We start from the raw sequence: 19,903 nt of genomic DNA on the forward strand, positions 1-19,903 counted from the left end.
ATGTGCTTCTCAAAGATCTTTGATTAATTATTGATGTTGCCATTGCAGGTAGAATTTACACTCGCCATGATTTAAAACTACTTGTAATTTTGGTTCAAGTTGTATTTGGTGATTGTCAGTTGTCCCTCACTTGCGGAGTTGCCTCTCCCTGTAATATTAAAGAGAATGATGATAATAACAGCTTCACAAGCAGTCTGTGCTTGCAGAGCCCCAGTAGTACCCTCAAATTGCTGCAGTCGATCTGAGTTTTATATTAACTGTGCTACTTCTGATACTTGCACAGAACAGATTTCCTAAACCTTAAATGAATGTTTGATTTTGCAGGTTATTTTGAAAGTTACATGGTGGGGATGTTTAAATCGGAAGGGCATGAGAGTAGCAAGGAACTTGCTACTTGAGGGTAGATAAAATAACAGAATTGTTAGTTCGAGCTCGTTTCCCCTGCTCACTGATCCCACCTTCCTAAAACTGGTGGGGAAACAAGTACCTTACCACCTGGAGCACAGTGTAGGTCCCTGGGTGAGGACCACAGAGAAGCCTTAACTAGTTTGTCAGGATACTCAACAAAATGTGGTTTCCACAGGCCTACTTTGGGGATGGGGATTGGAAAGTTGCTTTTAAAAAAGCTTTTAAAAATATTCTCTATAAATCAATTTTGGCCTGTTAGGATCTAGACTATTTTAGGGTAATTAATCTGCTGAAAGATACTTCGAGGAAAATTGCAATAAAAATGCCAAAAGAAATGTTGTTCCATGTTGAGTTTGAGCTATCCACAGACATAACCCAGCCTTTGTACTTTGGAGACTGTTTTTCTGCTTTTTGAGTTTATTTAATTTCTGCTCAAATGCTACTTCCCAATATATCTTTGAAACTTTGCTGACATGCGATGTTTGACTGTGAGCTCCAGAGCTATACAAGTTATTTTAAAAGTTTTTTCTCCCCTTTCTTTGAGATCCCTTTTGTACAACTAAGCATGTGCCCTCTTGTTTGTTCCCAGGACGGCCCAGATTCTGCCAGAGGAAACCGGACAAAACAGGAGAGCGCATGGATATTCAGGCTGTGGTACAGCTTTGATCACAAGTATCCTTTCAAGTAGCATCCCCTGTGTCAGTGAAACATTGGGGATGAAATCTTGTTGAATTGTCGGTGAATGACACCTGATAAATAAGGACAGATGCATGCTTGGGACGGGGATAGTTCGTCCTCTCATGGAACATGTGCACTGAGCATTCAACCATGGGTAGTCCTGGTGAGTATCTCTCTGGCCAAGAGGAATGTTTGCATATCCTTAGAGTAATTACCCCACAACCTGGTAGACTCATGTAGTTCTTAAGAGCTTTGTGTCCAGGGAACTATGCCTTTTTAGGTGATTAGATTAAAATTACACAATGAATCATGCTGTGGTCAGAAAAGGAAGTAGAACTTCAGCTGTTAATCTATATGGGGAGGATAATTCCTATCGGATGAACTTGGCCAAGTCTGATCTTGTATGATCTGACATTGGCATAACTGGGCCACATGCAGGGCAAAGCCTGTTCCTGTAGATTCACTTGGTCTCAAGTGAAAATTAAAAACCAAAATCTTAAACCCTCTTGGATTTTTTGTTTTGTTTTGTTTTGTTTTGAGATGAAGTCTCACGCGGTTGCCCAGGCTGGAGTGTGGTGGTGCACTCGGCTCACTGCAACCTTCCCCTCCCGGGCTCAAGCAATCTTCCCACCTCAGCCTCCCAAGTAGCTGGGACCACAGGTGCATGCCACCACGCCCAGCTAATTTGTTGTATATTTGGTAGAGAGAGAGTTTCGCCATGTTGCCCAGGCTAGTCTCAAACTCCTGGGCTCAAGCAGTCTGCCCGCCTCAGCCTCCCAAGGTGCTAGGATTACAGGCATGAGCCACTTCGCCCAACCCCTCATGGTTTCTTAAGTTGACATAGTCATCAAATGGGCAGGTGGCTTATTATATATGGTCTTTGGAGATGCTGAAAATGTTAAAAATGTATTGAAGTATGACAGATATATAGAAAACTACACAAATAAGTGCTCAGTAAATTATCACAAAATAAACACACTCATTTAACACCAAACCAATCAAGAAACACAATTACCAAGGCTGGGCATGGTAGCTTATGCCTTTAGTCCCAGTACTTTGGGAGGCCAAGGCAGGTGGATCACTTGAGCCCAGGAATTATAGACCAGCCTGGGCAACATGATGAAACCCTGTCTCTACAAAAAATACAAAAATTAGCCAGGTGTGGTGGCACACACCTGTAGTCCAGCTACTTGGGCCCTGTCTCCAAAAAAAAAAAAAGAAAGAAACAAAATTACCAACCCCCTCATGCCATGACTCAATTACTACTCCTTCCCCCTCCCCAAATGTAATTGCTCTGTTGACTTCTAGCAACACTTAATAGTTTTACCTGTTTTTCAACTTTCTATAAATAGGATTATATAGTATATATATTTTAGTGTCTGACTTATTTGGCTTGACATCATGTGTATAATACAGCCATGTTGTTATGTGTAGTTCTAGTTCATTTGTTCTCATTGTTCCATGGTATTTCTTATATAAATATGTCACAATTTATTCTATTATTGATGTACATGTCCTTTGATGTACATATACATATTTTTTTTGGTAATCGACCCAGGAGTAACATTGCTGGGTCATAGGGCATGGGTAGTTTCAACTTTAGAAGACAGTGCCAGTTTTCCAAAATAGTGGTACTACTTTACACAGTCACTTCTAGTGTATGAGAGTTCCAGTTACTCCACATCCTCACGAGCATTTGGTGTTGTCAGTCTTTTTAATTTTAGCCATTCTATTGGGTTTGTAGTGGTATTTAATCATGGCTTTAATTTGCATTTCTTTCAACTTTACGATATGGTGTGAAATTGATCTGCGTTCAGTAGAAACCATACTTTGAATACCCATACAACCATCCTGTTTTTCATTTTCAGTACAGTATGTAATAAATTACATGAGATATTTAATACTTTATTATAAAATAGGCTTTGTGTTAGATGATGTTGCCCAACTGTAGGCTAATGTGAGTGTTCTGAGCACATTTAATGTAGCCTGGGCTAAGCTGTGATGTTTGGTAGGTTAGGTGTGTTAAATGCATTTTTGGCTTATGATATTTTCAACCTAATGGGCTTATTGGGATGTAACTGCATCATAAGTCGAGGGGCATCTGTAGTGTGTAGAGACCAGGGATGCTGCTCAATATCCTACCATACACAGAACAGCCCCCATAACAAAGAATGATCTGGCCCTAAATGTCAGTAGTGTTGAGGTTGAAATGCCTTGTGTTAGCGTCTAGGAGAGAAGCTATGGGTAGAGTGAAGAATGGTCCTGTATGGGAAGTTGAGAGACTTACAGTCTGCGTAACCTTACTGAAATCATTTGATGTTGCCAAGTCTCAGTTTCTGCCTTTGTAGTAGCCCCAGGCTACCCCTAAGGTCCTGTCCAAGTAACTTCAACATTTCCACCACCTGCCCTCTGGGTAGAGTGGCTTAACAGGAATCCATGCAGAGAACAAGAGCAGAGGGGACACAGGGGCTGCAGCTCCCCACTCCAGGGACACTATCTCCTGTTTCCAAGGCCTGGAGCCAGTTGTGTGTCAGAGGCTGAAATGCTGATTGAAACCAAAACTTCCATTCAGCATGACAAAGGGAGAAGGGGGATCTACTTTCTAATTAATCAAATACACGTTTGAACTGAAAATTGGGAATTACTAACCCAAGAGTTAACAGTTAACTATTTAAGGCTGATAGGGTGTATCTTACTCTTTGATTCAAACTGTTGCATGTTACAAGTATTTTGTGTATTGTACTAGTAAAATGGGGAAAAGAAGGTTTTTGTGGGTGGAATGTCGGGCAATTTTTAAGCACATTTTGTTGTGTATATGTTTTCTTTGTAGCCATTTTTCCTTAATTCCCATTTTAAAGTTACCTGAAGCCCATCCTCACACACAGCGGCCCCCCACTAACCACCACGCTCCCTGCCTGGTGTGGCTTGCTAGCTCGATGTCTGACCAGTCCCCAGGTGTATGATGTAAGTACTGCATGTCAGGGTTGGAGTCCTGGTCACCATGCCAGGGCAGTGTCTTACATAGGAAGAAGAAACCATCATACTTACGCCTCCAAATCCACAGAGTTGTGCTTCTCTAATAAGCTGATTAAAAATGGCCAACTTACATATGTTTATAGATTTTGCACACTAACAGAGAAACCTTTTACCAGGGTAATGGGATTCCCCAACATTGGCAGCTGTGGTATAGTAGAAAGAACACTGGATTTGGAATCAGAGCCACTGGATTGGAACACAACCCCTGACAGGCCATAGATGTGCTCTGCATCTCCATCTCAGTTCTTTTTTTTTTTCTTTTTTTTTTTTTTGAGATGGAGTCTCACTCTGTCACCCAGGCTGGAGTACAGTGGTACGATCTCGGCTCACTGCAACCTCTGCCTCCTGGGTTCAAGCAGTTCTTTGCCTCCGCCTCCCGAGTAGCTGGGATTACAGGCACCTGCCACCACACGGGGCTAATTTTTGTATTTTTAGTAGAGACGGGGTTTCACCATGTTGGCCAGGCTGGTCTTGAACTCCCGACCTCGTGATCCACCCGCCTCAGCCTCCCAAAGTGCTGGGATTACAGGCGTGAGCCACCGCTCCAGGCCTACATCTCAGTTTTCTAATCTATAAAATGGGCCTAGTAGTACAGGCTGGCTGGAAGCATTAAATGATGAAATACATGAAGATACACTGAACCACAAAACATGCAAGGATTCCTTTTCTAAATAGTTTATGTTGATATGGTTAGGCCCTTTCTTTCCATTTTCAGATTCTGGAAATAGACTCAGCACAGTATGAAAAGAACATGTACACTGGTGGACGTCTTAGATTTAGGGCTGACTCCTGAACTCCTGGTGTGGGTTGCAGGCTGCAGGGCAGAGAGGTAGAGAGAGCAAGGTAGCTACCCACGTGGAAGGAGTAGAGGAGAAGTCAAAGGCCTTCCTCCGTCCCTCCTCGGCCATCCTAATCATCTGGTCACTAACACAGTCATTATGCCCTAGAAGAAAAGAATTTCTAAAATTTGCATACAGCTCTAGAGTTCACAAAGGCTAAGTTCATTCTTTGGGTCATACCATGAATCAGCAAGTACTGCAGCATTACAGAGAAGGAAAGTGCATCTCAGAGAGGATGTGAGTTGGCCCCGAGCTCACAGTTAGTAATTAGTTGGGACCCTCATGCAGGTCTTCACATTCTTAGCAAATAACCTGCAGTTTACTTGATTGGTGATGAGAAAGCAGAACACAAAGCCTAGATCTGAAAGAGAACGGCCCTAAGCAGGTAAGTTCTAATGAGGGGTAGCAGGGTTAGGAAAGGCAGTGCACATTCCTGTGGTACAGAGGGGAAAGGGATGTGGACACCATAGCTAGCTGGGGGTGCTGGGGCGGAAGAGAAGGGCAGCCACATCAGAGCAGCCGAGATTGGAGGATGCAGCTCTTTAAATGGCATGCACTTCCTTCAAGAACAGGGATGACAACTGCCAAGCCACCGTGTGTCCTAAACCCGCTGCTGCAGAGAGTAAGCTCTGTGTGTCTGTCATCCCTAGGCCCTCCGACCCCTCCTTGGCCCCCTCAGAGGAAGGTGACCATTGGAAAGTCCTGGTAGGCAGCAACAGAACTTTACACTTAGAAACTCAGCTGGGCTACTGGGTTTCACCCGCTTCGGAGCAGGTTCTGCCTGGTAAAAATGTACTGCTGCCACAGCTGTTGCTTGGAAATTTCACCAAATGTGACAGCAGCATTCATGTGTCTTTCTCTTAAAGACAGTTGAACTTTCAACACCCACGGCTCCTCCCTATATAAAAATGAAATTCCTGTGCCACCTGTGATAAACTGGTTTTAAATGATGAAAAGAAATATGTAGGATGGTGAGAACACCATTTCCCTAGAACTGCTCCCAGTTTGTAAAGTGATGTCTAATGCTTGTGGTGAGTTTTAAATGTAATATCTATCAGCCTAAATAATAATGCTAGTTACCTGTTAGGTTAGAAGGACACAGACCAATAGATTAAAAACTTAGTTTTGTAATTTCTCATCCTGCTACTAGCTTACTTAAGAAAAGCTGTCTTGTGCTGAACGCTGACTGGTTTGCTCAGTTTGGCCCGCTGTCTAAAGTGGTAGTAGGGACCCTTTACATACATCATCGGAGACTAAGGGTGCTGACGGCATCTCCACTTCTCCCACTAATGAAGCCCCAACTGTGATTACACTTTCTGATCTTAAGTTTCACTGGGTTTATATATATATAAATTTGTCTTCTAACTCTAGTCCCTTCTAAACACTTTGTAAAACTTTCCATCTTAATTGGGTTTTAATAAGTATCACTCTTCAGGTCTATGTAATAGTAAAACAACAAATCCACCATTAAAACTTTATAAAAACCTTATGTAATCTGAAGCTTACTAACCAGTCCCTTGCCCATAGATTACGAATATCCGGACTAGTTTGAACTCGGCGTAAACTCAGTAAGCTTAGAATTGCATCAATTTCAAGTGCTTCCCCCAGCAGTTCAAGGGACCACTCCAAGTTTGCTTCGGGGGGTCATGTTTCGGCTGTGACTCCCCACAGCCAACCTAAGACTGAGTGACTTGGGCTTCTAGTGAGAATTACCCTCAGTCCTGCTGCTGCTGCTGCTGCTGCTGCTGCTTTTAGCCAGGGTCCTGCCTAGGGTCTCAGCCAGCTCCAGACATGGTGGGGCCTGCTGCTGAGACAGTGGGAGCAAAGGGTCTCTTCAAAATTATCAGTGGAGGAACCCCAAACTGACAGAGGTGAAGGGGCTCACTGCAAAGTTTAGTGCTCAGATTGGGCAGTTCTCATGGCTTTTGACACCTGTTGCATGGTTCTTACCAACCATCTAAAAGGTGTTTTCTACTTTGCCAGGTTTATTTGGAGATTTCTAAGATGTTCATCAGTCATTATTTCCACTAACGTTAAACCACTTAGGTGTGGTATCCACCTTCCTAACAATGTTCTTTCACTTTTGAACATGACCTCTGGTTATTTAAAATGCACACATCCCCACACACTGTTGTTTGCAGGTGTTTTCATGGTGATTTCACTGTATTTTTATAGCAGACTTAATTGCACAGCTAGTTACATGATTATACAGACCTTCAGCATAACAAAACAAACTTGTGTCAATCCTATCATCTAGAATTCAAGGGAGCAGATTGGTTTTATCATCTGCATGTAACATTATTAGGCTTTGATGTCAGAATCACTCTCCATGGGTTGTTCATTCGTTTTTTCAGACAGTCTTGCTCTCTTGCCCAGGCTGCAATGCAATGGTATCATCTTGGCTCACTGCAACCTCTGCCTCCCAGGTTCAAGCGATTTTCGTGCCTCAGCCTCCCGAGTAACTGGGATTACAGCTGCGTGCCACTACGCCTGGCTAATTTTTGTATTTTTTGTAGAGACGTGATTTCACCATGTTGAGCAGCCTGGTCTCAAACTCCTGACCTCAAGTGATCCGCTCGCCTCAGCCTCCCAAAGTACTGGGATTACAGGTGTGAGCCACCGTGCCCAGCCCCTCCATGGCTGTTTTTTTTTTTTTTTCTTTTTTTTTGAGACAGAGTCTCGCTCTGTCATCCAGGCTGGAGTGCGGTGGTGTAGTCGCGGCTCGCTACAACCTCTGCCTCCCCAGTTCAAGCGATTCTCCTGCCTCAGCCTCCTGAGTAGCTGGGATTACAGGTTCACACTACCACGCCTGGCTAATTTTTGTATTTTTAGTAGAGATGGGGTTTCACCATGTTGTCCAGGCTGGTCTCGAACCCCTGACCTCGAGATCCACCCTCCTTTGCCTCCCAAAGTGCTGGGATTACAGGCGTGAGCCACCGCACCCAGCCTCCATGGGTTTTACTATGGCCTTGTTTCTGAATGACCTTTCCTTGGGTACTATGTCTGGGCTTGGGAGTTTCGCAAATGCAACGGGTTGACATCCAGTCTTGTTTTCTCCTATCAATGAATTTAGGCCCTGCTTCCCTCTGCAAAGAGTGAAAGCGGACCACATCATAGTTCATGCCCAGGGTTTCCTCTGTGGTGCTTTGGTGGGCTTTCCTTCATTTGCAGAATTACTCTCACCTGCAGTTGTCCCATGTTTGCCTCTGTGCTTCCATGGCTCCAAACCTTGAAGCAGTAAAATATGTGCCAGGACCATTTCCCTGAAAACTGGAAGCCAAGAGCCCTGGCAGAGAGATTTTGACAGAGATGAACAAAATCATGTTGCACATGTATGAATGGGAGAACTGGCTGGAATGTGCTGAGACAGGGAAGGTGAACTCCCCGGGAGCTGGAAGTTCGGATGGGAGACATAAGCTACTGGCTGGGCATGGTGGCTTATGCCTGTAATGCCAGCACTTTGGGAGGCCGAGGCGGGAGGATCACCTGAGGTCAGGAGTTTGAGACTAGCCTGACCAACATTGTGAAACTGCCATCTCTACTAAAAATACAAAAAGTAGCCGGGTGTAGTGGCTCATGCCTGTAATCCCAGCTACTCAGGAGGCTGAGGCAGGAGAATTACTTGAACCCGGGAGGCGGAGGTTGCAGAGAGCCAAGATTGCACCATTGCACTCCAGCCTGGGTGGCAAGAGTGAAACTCCATCCAAAAAATAAAAAGAGAAAGAAGGAAGGCTACTGTAAAGCAGATCGAGTTTCAGGACTTTCTAAACACTGGTAAAGAGGAAATTTGGGAGTTTAGAGCAAGTTTTAGAACTGTGCTCTGAGCATCTGCCTGAATACAGGACTTTTATCTCATTGGGCATTTGCACCCTGCTTCATTCCAGTGGGGATTTGAAGCAGCAAGTGAGAGGAGTTGCGTGCTTGTTGTCAAAAATGCTGAAGCATTAGTTAAGTGGAGTCCCATTGTAGACTGTGTGTGGAGAAGTTGACATCACTGAGAATGCAGAAAACAAGTATGTGATTGGCGCCAGTGAGTGCACAGAAATAAGTCTGGGAGAGGAAACCCAACCCATGAGTCTTCCCTAGCTGGTGCATTTACCCAGCATTCACTTAGCACCTACTGTGTGGTCAGCACCATTGAGGAAGGTGCCAAAGTGTGGAGAAGGAGGTCACTGCCCTTTGGCGTTTGACACCTAGATGGGGAGTCCAGGCACTGACCTGGGGGAATCTGCCCACGGCCTTGGGCAGTGTGACTGCGCGAGGGCACTGCGGGGGTCAGAGAGGCCAGTTCGGCACCCCAGAGACTCTGTCTCATAAGAGGATGCAGGACTTCAGATCAGCTTTGAAGGGTCGGTGGGAAAGAGGAGAGAAAAAAATCAGCTTACCCAGCGTATTTGACACTGTTTGCCCTTCTAGAAGGCAGTGCACAGTACTCAATAGGCCTCAGTGCAGCGGGGGAGCTGGGTTGTGGCCTTCCCCTTGTTTTGTTGGTTAAATCCATTGGAGGAAGAAGGTCCTGTCTGACCTCATGCCGTCTCCGACACTCTTGCTACCATCTGATAGTTCAAGTGGTTGCGACTTTGCTCTCCCTCGATCATTTGATTCATCCACCTGAGGATGTGGCGGGTGGGCTTCCTACCAGGGTTTTCCTGTGGGGAGATGACAGGGGAAACAGGGAGGAAATCCTAATTATGGCTTGTCCTCTTCCCTGAATTGCTGTCTAGGACAAAGAGTAGTTCCAATGTAAACAAGACGGGTTGGAGACGGTTTGTATAGGGCGGGAGGCCCGTCCAGAATGCCTACCCAGAGAAGACAGTACCTAAAACCTGTTTGCAACGTTGGCCCAATTACCCTACTCTGGCCTTTCTTTGTGTGTTGAGAAGCTGGAAATCCAGGCTAGTCTCCCTTTCTTCCTCTTTTCACTAACCCCAAGCCGTCAGACACTGAAATCAGGAACTGTTTTCTTGTATTCTAAGTCCTAGTCCTGGCAACTGTGCCAAGCCCTCTACAGTTTACGTCCAGTTACCACGCTAGAGGCTCAAGGCAGGCAAGTTTCATAATCCCCAGTTTTCAGATGAGGAGTTGGGATTGGGGTTAGGGTTGGTGCCAAACCTGGAAGATACCAGTCTCTCATTTTTGTTGTTGTTGTTGTTGGTTGCACTTTGCAGAACCAAGAGCCACTGAGAGAGGAAGACTCCGATTTCATCCTGACCGAAGGCGACCTGACATTGACGTACGGGGACAGCACAGTGACTGCAAATGGCTCCTCAAGTTCGCACACCGCCTCCACGAGTCTGGAGGGCAGCCGGAGAACGAAGAGCAGCTCGGAGGAAGTGCTGGAGCGAGACCTGGGAATGGGAGACCAGAAGATGTCGAGCCGGGGCACCCGCCTAGTGTTTCCTCTGGAAGATAATGCTTGACTTTTCCCCCAAACCCTGACACGATGGGGTAGGCTCCCGATGGGGTGAGGACGGCCTAGTGTTGTTTGAGGTGGGGCAGTGACTAGATTGAACTAACTCTTCTATTTTATTGGGGTCTGAAGCTATCGTAACATTTACAATTTAATTCACGATGCAGATGGTGAGGCAAAAGTGTCTCTAAATTCAGACAAACATAGACCTATTCCCAGTTTTTTTCACATAGTGCACTGTTTCAGAGTTAAACAAAAAAAATAGCATGCTTTAATGGTCTCCTAATTCATTCACCTGCAGTATCTGAACAAGGTGAGGCAGGTGCTGGGCAGGGGGATTCCTCCCATGAGAGGCTGCATCTCAGTACACAGCAGTGCAAGTCAAGCTGACCATAGAAATATCAAGTTAAAGAGAAGGAAGGCAATTGAGATCAGAACTCCAAGGATTATGGGAAACTGGTGTTAAATGGGACAGAAAACATGAAAAAGCAATTTGAGTGGAGGCTCTGGCAACGAAGGCTGCTTGACTGCAACCTCATATCAGTATTCCTGACTTTATGCTGCCTGTGTTTTTTCTAGACTGAAGATTTGAAAATACGTCCATGAACATTTCAACATGGAACAACGAATTATAGTTCCTTCTCTGGTGATATCCATAAAGAAGTAGTTATGAAATGTTTAAAACCAAAGGCAAATAGTGTTATACTCTTATTTTTTAATGAATCCGAGGAAAGGAGGTATTTCGAAACTGATGATGGTATCACTGCAAAAAGCATTCAACTTTTTTTTTTTTTTTTTGAGATGGAGTTTTGCTCTTGTCGCCCAGGCTGGAGTGCAGTGGCGTGGTCTCGGCTCACTGCAACCTCTGCCTCATGGATTGAAGTGATTCTCCTTTCTCAGCCTCCTGAGTAGCTGGGATTACAGGCGCCCACCACCATGCCCAGCTAATTGTTTGTACTTTTGGTAGAGACAAGGTTTCACCATGTTGGCCAGGCTGGTCTCAAACTCCTGACCTTGTGATCCACCTGCCTTGGCCTCCCAAAGTGCTGGGATTACAGGTGTGAGCCACTGCACCCAGCCAGCATTCAACTTTTGAGGGCTGCCATATGAGCTGACAGCCTAGGGAAATAATCACTAGGACTGAAGTATGTACTGTGAGTTTAGAAGTAACACCACATTTTGTAGGATGCCATAATCTGGGGAAGAGAAGGCAGCAAGAAACCTACAAGGCACCAGGCTAGAATTCAGAGGGAAAGAAATCCCAATGCAAAAAAATTAACTGCAAAGAAATACAACACAGTAGTCTCAAGACTGGGTAGAATTCCAAACTTTGAGCTGATGAACGCATGAGATTTCAGTGGCCACCTGAGGAATCAGAGGGCAGACAATGGAACATTAAGTATTTTCAGCTCACTAGAAAGTTCTGTCTTCTATGAGCTTAAGAATCCGAGTGTCTTTACGCCACTGAGTGCCATGCAGAGAAGGGTCATTTTCCTTGTATCTGGGGAGGCTGCTGCACCAGCTTAACATGTGGGTGTGATTTGAAAGTTAGGTTTTCAGTTTGGGTTCTTTCTGGATGAGCTGTTCTGTCTGCCTACACCTGTAGTGCTGAAATACAGAAAGACCTCTCAGGAAAAGTTTGAGTTTCTCCCCATGTCTCTGTGCTTCAGTGCTAGCTTATTTCTGGCAACCCAATTTCTAAAAAATGCTTTCAATAATGTGGGCATTTTTCTTTTTTTCCTTTTTCTTTCTTTCTTTCTTTTTTTTTTTGAGATGGAGTCTCGCTGTGTCACCCAGGCTGGAGTGCAGTGGCACGATCTCGGCTCACTGCAACCTCCGCCTCCCAGGTTCAAGCGATTCTCCTGCCTCAGCCTCCTGAGTAGCTGGGACTACAGGTGCCCGCCACCACACCTGGCTAATTTTTTGTATTTTTAGTAGAGACGGAGTTTCACCATACTGGCCAGTTTTTCTTATGATGGCAGGCAAAACAGTGTCCCAGTCTAGTCCACCCATAGTGGAATCAGCCATTTAATCTTCTCAATTTGCATGTTTAATGCTCAATTTTTAAATAAGATATTGCTTCACAACTTTGTGTTTGAATTGATAATTTGTGCAAATCAGGAAAATACTTATTTAATTAGGTTGAGCCATATGAATTTGCTGATATTTGACCATTTTGTAAAAACAGTAGTGGGAATTTCATATGGTTCAATAAAATAAAATAAAATTGAGACCGGGCACAGTGGCTTATGGCCACAACCACTTTGGGAGGCTCAGGCAGGAGGATCACTTGAGCTCAGGAGTTCAAGACTAGACTGGGCAACGTGGCAAAACCCTGTTTCTACAGAAATAAAAAAATGAGCCAGGCATGGTGGCACATGCCTGTAGTTCCAGCTACTTGGGAGGCTGAGGCGGGAGGATCGCTTGAGCCTAAGAGGCAGAGGTTGCAGTGAGCTGAGATCATGCCACTGCAATCCAGTCTGGGCAACAGAATGAGACCTTGTCTCAAAAAAAAAAAATACAGTTGAATGATTTTTATTCTCCTCTTTCCTTTTTATCTACAATAAAGTCCATTTTGATTGTATGGTCATCCATGGCTTTTGGAAGTTTGAAAAATGCTAAACAACCTACTCAAACCCATGAGGCCTCAGGGTTAACTAGTCTAGTGAAGGACTTCAGAATAAGACCTACACCCCACCCCACAGCCAGAGAAAGAGCTTTCTTAGCCCCTGGAAGGGAAGTTCTTATATCCTGGGGTGAGGTTGCAGACAGCAGCTACCAGGCCCGGCAGAGGCCTGTATTATCTATGTGCTGGAGTCCAGAACCAGCACAGGATTTTTTATTTAGCAGAGTTATCTCAGTAATGACCAGTCATGCTATATAAATCTAAAAGGCAAGGCTTGTTTTGTTTTCATTTTTGTTTTTGTTTTGCAGAGATGGAGAGATAGGCTGCTTGGCTCTTTGGCTGGGTCTTTATAAAGCTTTGCTTATCTTATATTGCTTACTTAATTTTGGAGGGAAAACGCTAACAGACACACCCTGGCGAAGGTTCTTTGTTCACCTCAAGGCCTTGTTGTTATGTTGTTTGTGTGTGTGTGTGTGTGTGTGTGTGTTTGTTTTGTTTTGTTTTGTTTTTGAGTTGGAGTCTTGCTCTATCCCCCAGGCTGGAGTGCAGTGCCGTGATCTCGGCTTACTGCAATCTCCACCTCCCGGGTTTAAGCGATTCTCCTACTTCAGCCTCCCGAGTAGCTGGGATTACAGGTGCCCACCACCACACCCAGCTAATTTTTTGTATTTTTTAGTAGAGATGGGGTTTCACCATGTTGGCCAGGATGGTCTTGATCTCCTGACCTCGTGATCCACCCGCCTTGGCCTCCCAAAGTGCTGGGATTACAGGTATGAGCCACCGCCCCCAGCCATTATTTTGTTTTGTTTTGTTTTTGTTTTTGTTTTAGAAAGCTTTTACAAGATTACAAGAAATGACTCTCTTAGGGAAGAAAAATAACCACCCAGTTTCCCTTCCTAGTCTTCGTTCAATTCATAGAGTGTTGTGTTTATCCCCAAAGGGTCTTGTAGTCTTCATTGCAAACATTTGATTCTGATCTACTCACATACAAGGAAATGTAGATTTGCCAAGACCAAAACTAGAGGGGCGAGCTTCCCATCAGGGTTTTCCTGTGGGGAGATGACAAGGGAAACAGGGAGGAAATCCTAATTATGGCTTGTCCTCTTCCCTGAATTGCTGTCTACAACAGTGTAGTTTAAATGTAAACAAGGTGGGTTAGGGATGGTTTGTGTAGGGCAGGAGGCCCACCCAGAAGGCCTACCCGGGGAAGAGAGGGCCCAGAACCTAGATGCAGCGTTTGCCTAGTAACCCTACCCCGGGCTTTCTTTGTATGTTAGGAAGCTGGAAATGCAGGCTGGTCTCCCTTTCTTGCCTTTGTTACTAACCCCGAGCTGTCAGCCATTTGGAATCAGAACTGCTTTCCAGTGTTCTAAGTCCTTATTTGATTACAAATATTTGGTGAATCAAAGTAAGGCACTTTGGTCCTAATTTTTGTTTGTAGTTTGTGGAGAATAACCCTGACCTTACCAGGGGTCCTGGGAATGTGAATCCATTCATCAAGTGGTTCCACATCTAGAAGCATTTTGCCTATGCCGTGTGGAGAAAAGTAGAGTGCCACAAAGCCCAGGCATCATTCAACACGAGGCCAACTATCTGCTGCCAGTCTGGCATAAGATCAGATTGAAACTGCTAAGTAATGGTACATCCAACTAAACAAAGTTCTTCCAAGAGAGTAAACCCAAGTCATCTTATGCACGTATTTGTTCTGGGTTGGCGGGGATGACAGTTCAGCAGAGTCCGATGTTCTAGAGCAGAGGTTCTCAACCCTGGCTGTAAATTAGGATCATCTGGCCAGTTTTTGTTTTTAAATCAGTGCAAGGGCCCTCCCCTCAGAGATTTGGATTCAGTAGCTTCAGGTGGGACCTGGAATCCATGCTTCATTTGGAACCTCAGGAGTGGGGTGTCCTTGATGTGCAGCCAGGATTGACAAGAGCCTTTAGTCTAGGGCTCGCAGCAGACCCTATTTGGAATCTGATTTTAAAGAATGGTCTAGCAGATGAAGGTTTTTTTTTTTTTTTTTAATTGTTAGTCATGTGAAACGAACTGAGTATTGATCAATAATACAGGCTGGGCAGCTCTGAGAGAATTTGATGCTAATCTTTGCAGAACTCAAGAACATACTCCATAAAGCACAGCTGAAAAGATCACAAAAACCTTGGAGCCTTCAAGGAGAGAGAAGGGTGACTTGGAGTATGTATGGAGAGAATTAAAATCCTGTCACCTTGATTTCCACTTGTGGGGAATAAAGGGAAGGTATTAACTGAGCTGCTGACTAATCAAGCATGAAGGTTTCTGGGAAGCTGTTCTTTTTTTTTTTTTTTTAATTTCACCTGGAATTAAATGAATAGTCCCCTCTGGAGTCAGATTTTCTTTCCCTTCACCTGTCCTCATGCCTGAGTCCACATTGGATTCCTCAGAATAAGGGTGGGCCCATTTACTGCTGGAGCAAAGTAGAAGGTTGTGGTCCTTTGCTATCGCATGGTGATGGTGGTAGTTTCTGTAGCAGGTAATTAAGGAGATGCACACTTTTGTGTAGCCCTGACAGAGAGAAGATGAAAGCTGCTATTCCTTTTAGTACGCTTTTTGAGAACTACCAGAAACCTAAACTTTCTCTCCTAGAGAAGAAAATTTGGAATTTAAATAAGGCCACATTGCTTCCTAGGAAACAAGCACAGGAAGGGCATATGGATCCGAGCATCCAGGGTGGTTCTTGGGTGATGAGACAAATAAGCATTGATGCCTGGAAGGCAGAAATCACACTGTGACATCAAATGTTTCATCAAGCAAACAGCAAGGAGCTCTTCAGGCTGTGTTCTCTAGACCCGAAAACGTCCTCTGTGGTTTGGCTGACAAATGGAATCTCTTTAGAAAACATGCAAAAGGGTATCTCAGCTATCCATGAACGATTCAGTCTAGGACAAAGAACTAACAGTTCCAAAATAGAGGTCTGTTGGTCTGTTTCACGTCATCCCGTCATTCTATCTCTCCCTGTCCTCGTCTGCAGTGGAAGTTAATGTAATCATACCAGATGTTTAATGCGAACAAGTGATTTCCAAATGTAGAAACACCACTGATGTACTTAGGGGGAAAAACAGTGGCAGGGTGTTAGAGCATCTCATCAGAGGTGAAAATCACCCACTTGGAAACCTACCATGTACCCGTCGTGAGTTCTAAGAGTGTATCAGAAAGCTGATTTTACCATCTGTTGTGAAAGATTATCTGCAATGAGGGCTGCTAGGAAGTCAGCCTACTGATCTCACAAGTGTATGACTTCTTATTCCACTTCAAAAGTGGGGAACTTGACAAGTTTCTTGTCTGCCTTTTGATGTTGATTCTATAGATTAATTAGTTCAGGAAAAAGTCTTTCGTATATATTAGACTGGTATCATTGAGTTCTGATCTCTTCTGTTGTTCTTTAACTGACACTCTGGCTTGCCAGTGTCGGCTGCTACATTCTGATACAGTGAAGTCGAAGGAATCTAGTGGCCAAGAGTTGTAGTTTAGAAACAACCCATCTGAATACTGCTTTTACCACTTTGATACCTGAAAAGATCGTCCCTGTTTCTAAAACCTGAAAACAACATAGAGAGAAATACCGTAGAAACCAATGCTAGTGGCTTAACTAGGAAAAGCAAGTAGACTCATCAACAGTCCTTTCGAAACAAGACCTAAACAATTTTTTCCAGTTTCAATTTTCATAGACATTTTTAAAAAATTAAACACACCTTGTCACCCAGTGCTAGCAAAAATTGTAAAGAGCAAAACCAAAGTTTTTGATGTTAGTCTTATTTTTGTAAGCAGGGTATACTATAGTCATGGCCCATATGGAACACACAGGCAGCCGGTTTTCTGCTACCTGAGCCTTGGAGAAGATGAAAAGGAAGGGCTGTCTGCTGTGCTGCCCTTTGAAAAGGTCCAAAGCAGACATAAGAACACACAGCAGAAGTCACCTTCTCCTTCTGATGACCACCTTTCAAAAGGCTTAACAGAATCACCAAATGTCACGGTCAGCTATTGGCCAGTGGAAAATTGTCTGGGCCTGTATATGTTGGAGGAACTCAGATAGAAAAGGACTTGTAAACAGCACGGAAACCTCAACATCTGCTGTCTCAAGCACTTGAAAGAGGCTACAATTCAGGTGTTATTGGATGACTTAACTACACGGACATTTGGGGGCTGACTTGTGTTGTGATTATGCCAACTGTGGGCTTTGGAGAAGCAGAGGGATGGTTTTCAGTTGTGTGGGTGTTAAGTCTACGGATTGGGAATTTACCACTGAAATTGATCGTTCAAAGTGTGACTTCATAGTAGGGCCAGCTCCTCCTAAGTTGTCCTTTTGTTTTTCACATAAAATACATCTGGTACTTTTTACTTGTGAAGTTGTACTATGTCCATGAAAATGGTTACATGAGAAGGCCATCAAGATTCATTTAATAGCTGAAAAGCAACTTTTAAAATAGAATAGGACGCATTTAACATGGAATGATGTGACCTAGGGAACTTTTTATAGAGCGCTTACATACTGTAATTGGGGAGAATTTTGCCTTCTATTTCCATTGAACAGTAGCAAACTGGTGGTGGTTTTATAAAATTAACATTATATTATGTTATATAAATAAATGTTATATAAAATGACATTAAAGTATAACTGTGAACAATTAAAGACTTGGAGTTATCCACAACCTTTATGTGCAATAAGGAAAACTGCAGTAGGCCCCCAAAGTGCTGTCTTTCCCTAGCATTTTACTCAATGTTTGCCTTTGTGTATGTTTAGATTGTTATTGTAAAGCTAGCCATGTGTGTTCCTGCCCTTTACTGATATTTAACACATTTTCTCAAAGCTTTTTTTTTTTTTTTTTTTTTTAAACAAAACTCAAAATAAAACAACTAACTGGCTGAGCTAATTTTGTTTTGTATTTTAAAGTATCATCTGTTGGTAGAAGGCTGTAGTGCGATACTATTCTTAGTCTGTTTCCCTCACTGAGAGGTTCTTTTCTGGGTGTAACTATTCCTCTCCAGCTTTCTTTAGGCCTGGGGTTGGCAAACTACAGCTGGCCCCTGAACCAAGTCCAGCCCACTGCCTTTTTTTGTAAATAAAGTTTTATTGGCATGACTAGGCTCATTGATTTGCTTACTGTCTGTGGCTGCTTTCCTGCTACAATGACAAAGCTGAGGAGCTGCAACAGAGATCATATGGCCCATAAAAACTAAACTGTTTACTATCTGGGCCTTAACAGAAGTTTCTGCCAGCCTGTGATTTAGATGCTTGAAGAAATTCAGTTTTAAAATAGGGCTGGGCACAGTGGCTCACACCTGTAATCCCAGCACTTTGGGAGGCCAAGGTGGGCGGATAACCTGAGGTCAAGAGTTCAGGACCAGCCTGGCCAACACGGTGAAAGCCCATCTCTACTAAAAATACAAAAGTTAGCCAGGCATGGTGGCATGCACCTGTTGTCCCAGCTACTCGGGAGGCTGAGGCAGGAGAATCACTTGAACCCGGGAAGTGGAGGTTGCAGTGAGCCAAGATTGCGCCACTGCACTCCAGCCTGGGCGACACAGCAAGACTCTGTCTCAAAAAAAAAAAAGGATGTAAAAATCACAGCAACAGATTTTTGAGACTTTCTAAAATGTGCATTAGGGTTAAAAGATATACTTTAAATCTAGCCTCTGCCTGTGACTCCTCCTTGCCTGTAACCATCTTTAACAGGCTTTGAATGTAGAATCCTGAAAAAGGCATTACCAACTGTTGGCAACATCAACTAGTAAGACTGAAGTAAGTGGATTTGACATTGCAGTTTAATGCTTAGGTTCGTACTGGATAATTGCTGAAATTCTTAAACCCAATATACAGTTTCTTCCACAGTCTTCATATTCCTCTGTATGTAGACTAGCTTTTACCCAAACCATGCAATTGAACTGCATCCAAACAAAACAAATCCTGTCATTAACATGACTCCAGAGTCATTTAATAGTAGAATTACAAAAACACCAGATAGAAAAATTTAAAAGTAAAAATGTGTTTCAGTTCATTAGGGTTCTCCCAGCCCAGGGAGAAAAAATTACTTTTTAAAAGTCAGTTCTGGGTAGACAGAGCTATTTGAAGGACAGCCGGATGAGTCAGGTTAAAAACAATACTGCCCAGACCTATTATTTAATATTAAGTAATTTAATCAAGATAGACAGGACTGCAGTTGGCCCTTATTCACATTGATGTTTTTGTCCAGACACCTGCTGATGTGACATGGTACCAAATCACATCTCTTCTTTGTTGTGAGGACGCCTTGTTGAAATGAAATGGCTCCAGCAGTGGCAGGTTCAGCCTGGGAACTTAAGCTCTTCCTATTTTATGGCCATAAATATCCACATTGCACTGTCACTTCCTTACTGGAAACTTCATCTCAACCAATGCATCCGTCATTATTGAACAGCTCATGATATTCCTGCTCAGCAGAATTGCACAGCAGTTGGTAGCAAGTCAACTCCCAGACTCTGACAGCGTGACAGATTGCCTCCACAGCGCTGCTTCTCCAGTGCTGAGGCAGCATGCCGAGTGCCCCGGTTCATGGTGACTGACCTGGAAGGGAAGGAACAAAGGATGTCTGAACTTCAGAACACAGAAATTCCCAGAAAGAAAGTCTGTTGGACCCTGACAACATAAGTCCTTTTACATCAGAAACCTATAATCTTCCAAACCCATACCGAATCAGTATCAATCATTTCTGGTTTGTGAAGACAGACCAGGAGAAAATGACCCAAGAGGTCACTGGGTGAGGGTGAAGATGGGAAAACTCTGAGGGCGCCTCTGTTAGCATGGATGTGCTTTCTGTAGCTGCTGCTGTGGAGCGCCTGCTGAGGAGAACAGGCCTTTCTGGGACCTTCTGGGTAGCGTGTGGGAGGAATTGGGAT

General features: G+C 43.9%; 1 protein-coding gene across 6 annotated transcripts in view; it reads left to right on the forward strand.

The window, feature by feature from the left end:
- Window positions 1-18,110, forward strand: part of SLC9A7 (solute carrier family 9 member A7) — a 147,241-nt gene extending 129,131 nt beyond the window's left edge. For 2 of the 6 annotated variants that reach the window (XM_023202761.1, XM_023202766.1), the window contains 3 exons: window positions 998-1,080; window positions 3,945-4,050; window positions 10,130-10,628. In XM_023202761.1, the coding sequence (XP_023058529.1) occupies window positions 998-1,080; window positions 3,945-4,050; window positions 10,130-10,381 (441 nt within the window). In that variant the 3' untranslated portion in view covers window positions 10,382-10,628. Of the gene's footprint in view, window positions 1-997; window positions 1,081-3,944; window positions 4,051-10,129; window positions 10,629-10,950; window positions 11,173-16,798 lie in introns of those variants that run through there. The other 4 variants (XM_031936589.1, XM_031936590.1, XM_023202763.3 and 1 more) reach the window with 4 other exon arrangements.
- The last annotated feature ends 1,793 nt before the right edge of the window (window positions 18,111-19,903 follow it).

This window comes from Piliocolobus tephrosceles, chromosome 12 (genome assembly GCF_002776525.5).
Source record: "Piliocolobus tephrosceles isolate RC106 chromosome 12, ASM277652v3, whole genome shotgun sequence".
NCBI classification, from domain to species: domain Eukaryota; kingdom Metazoa; phylum Chordata; class Mammalia; order Primates; family Cercopithecidae; genus Piliocolobus; species Piliocolobus tephrosceles.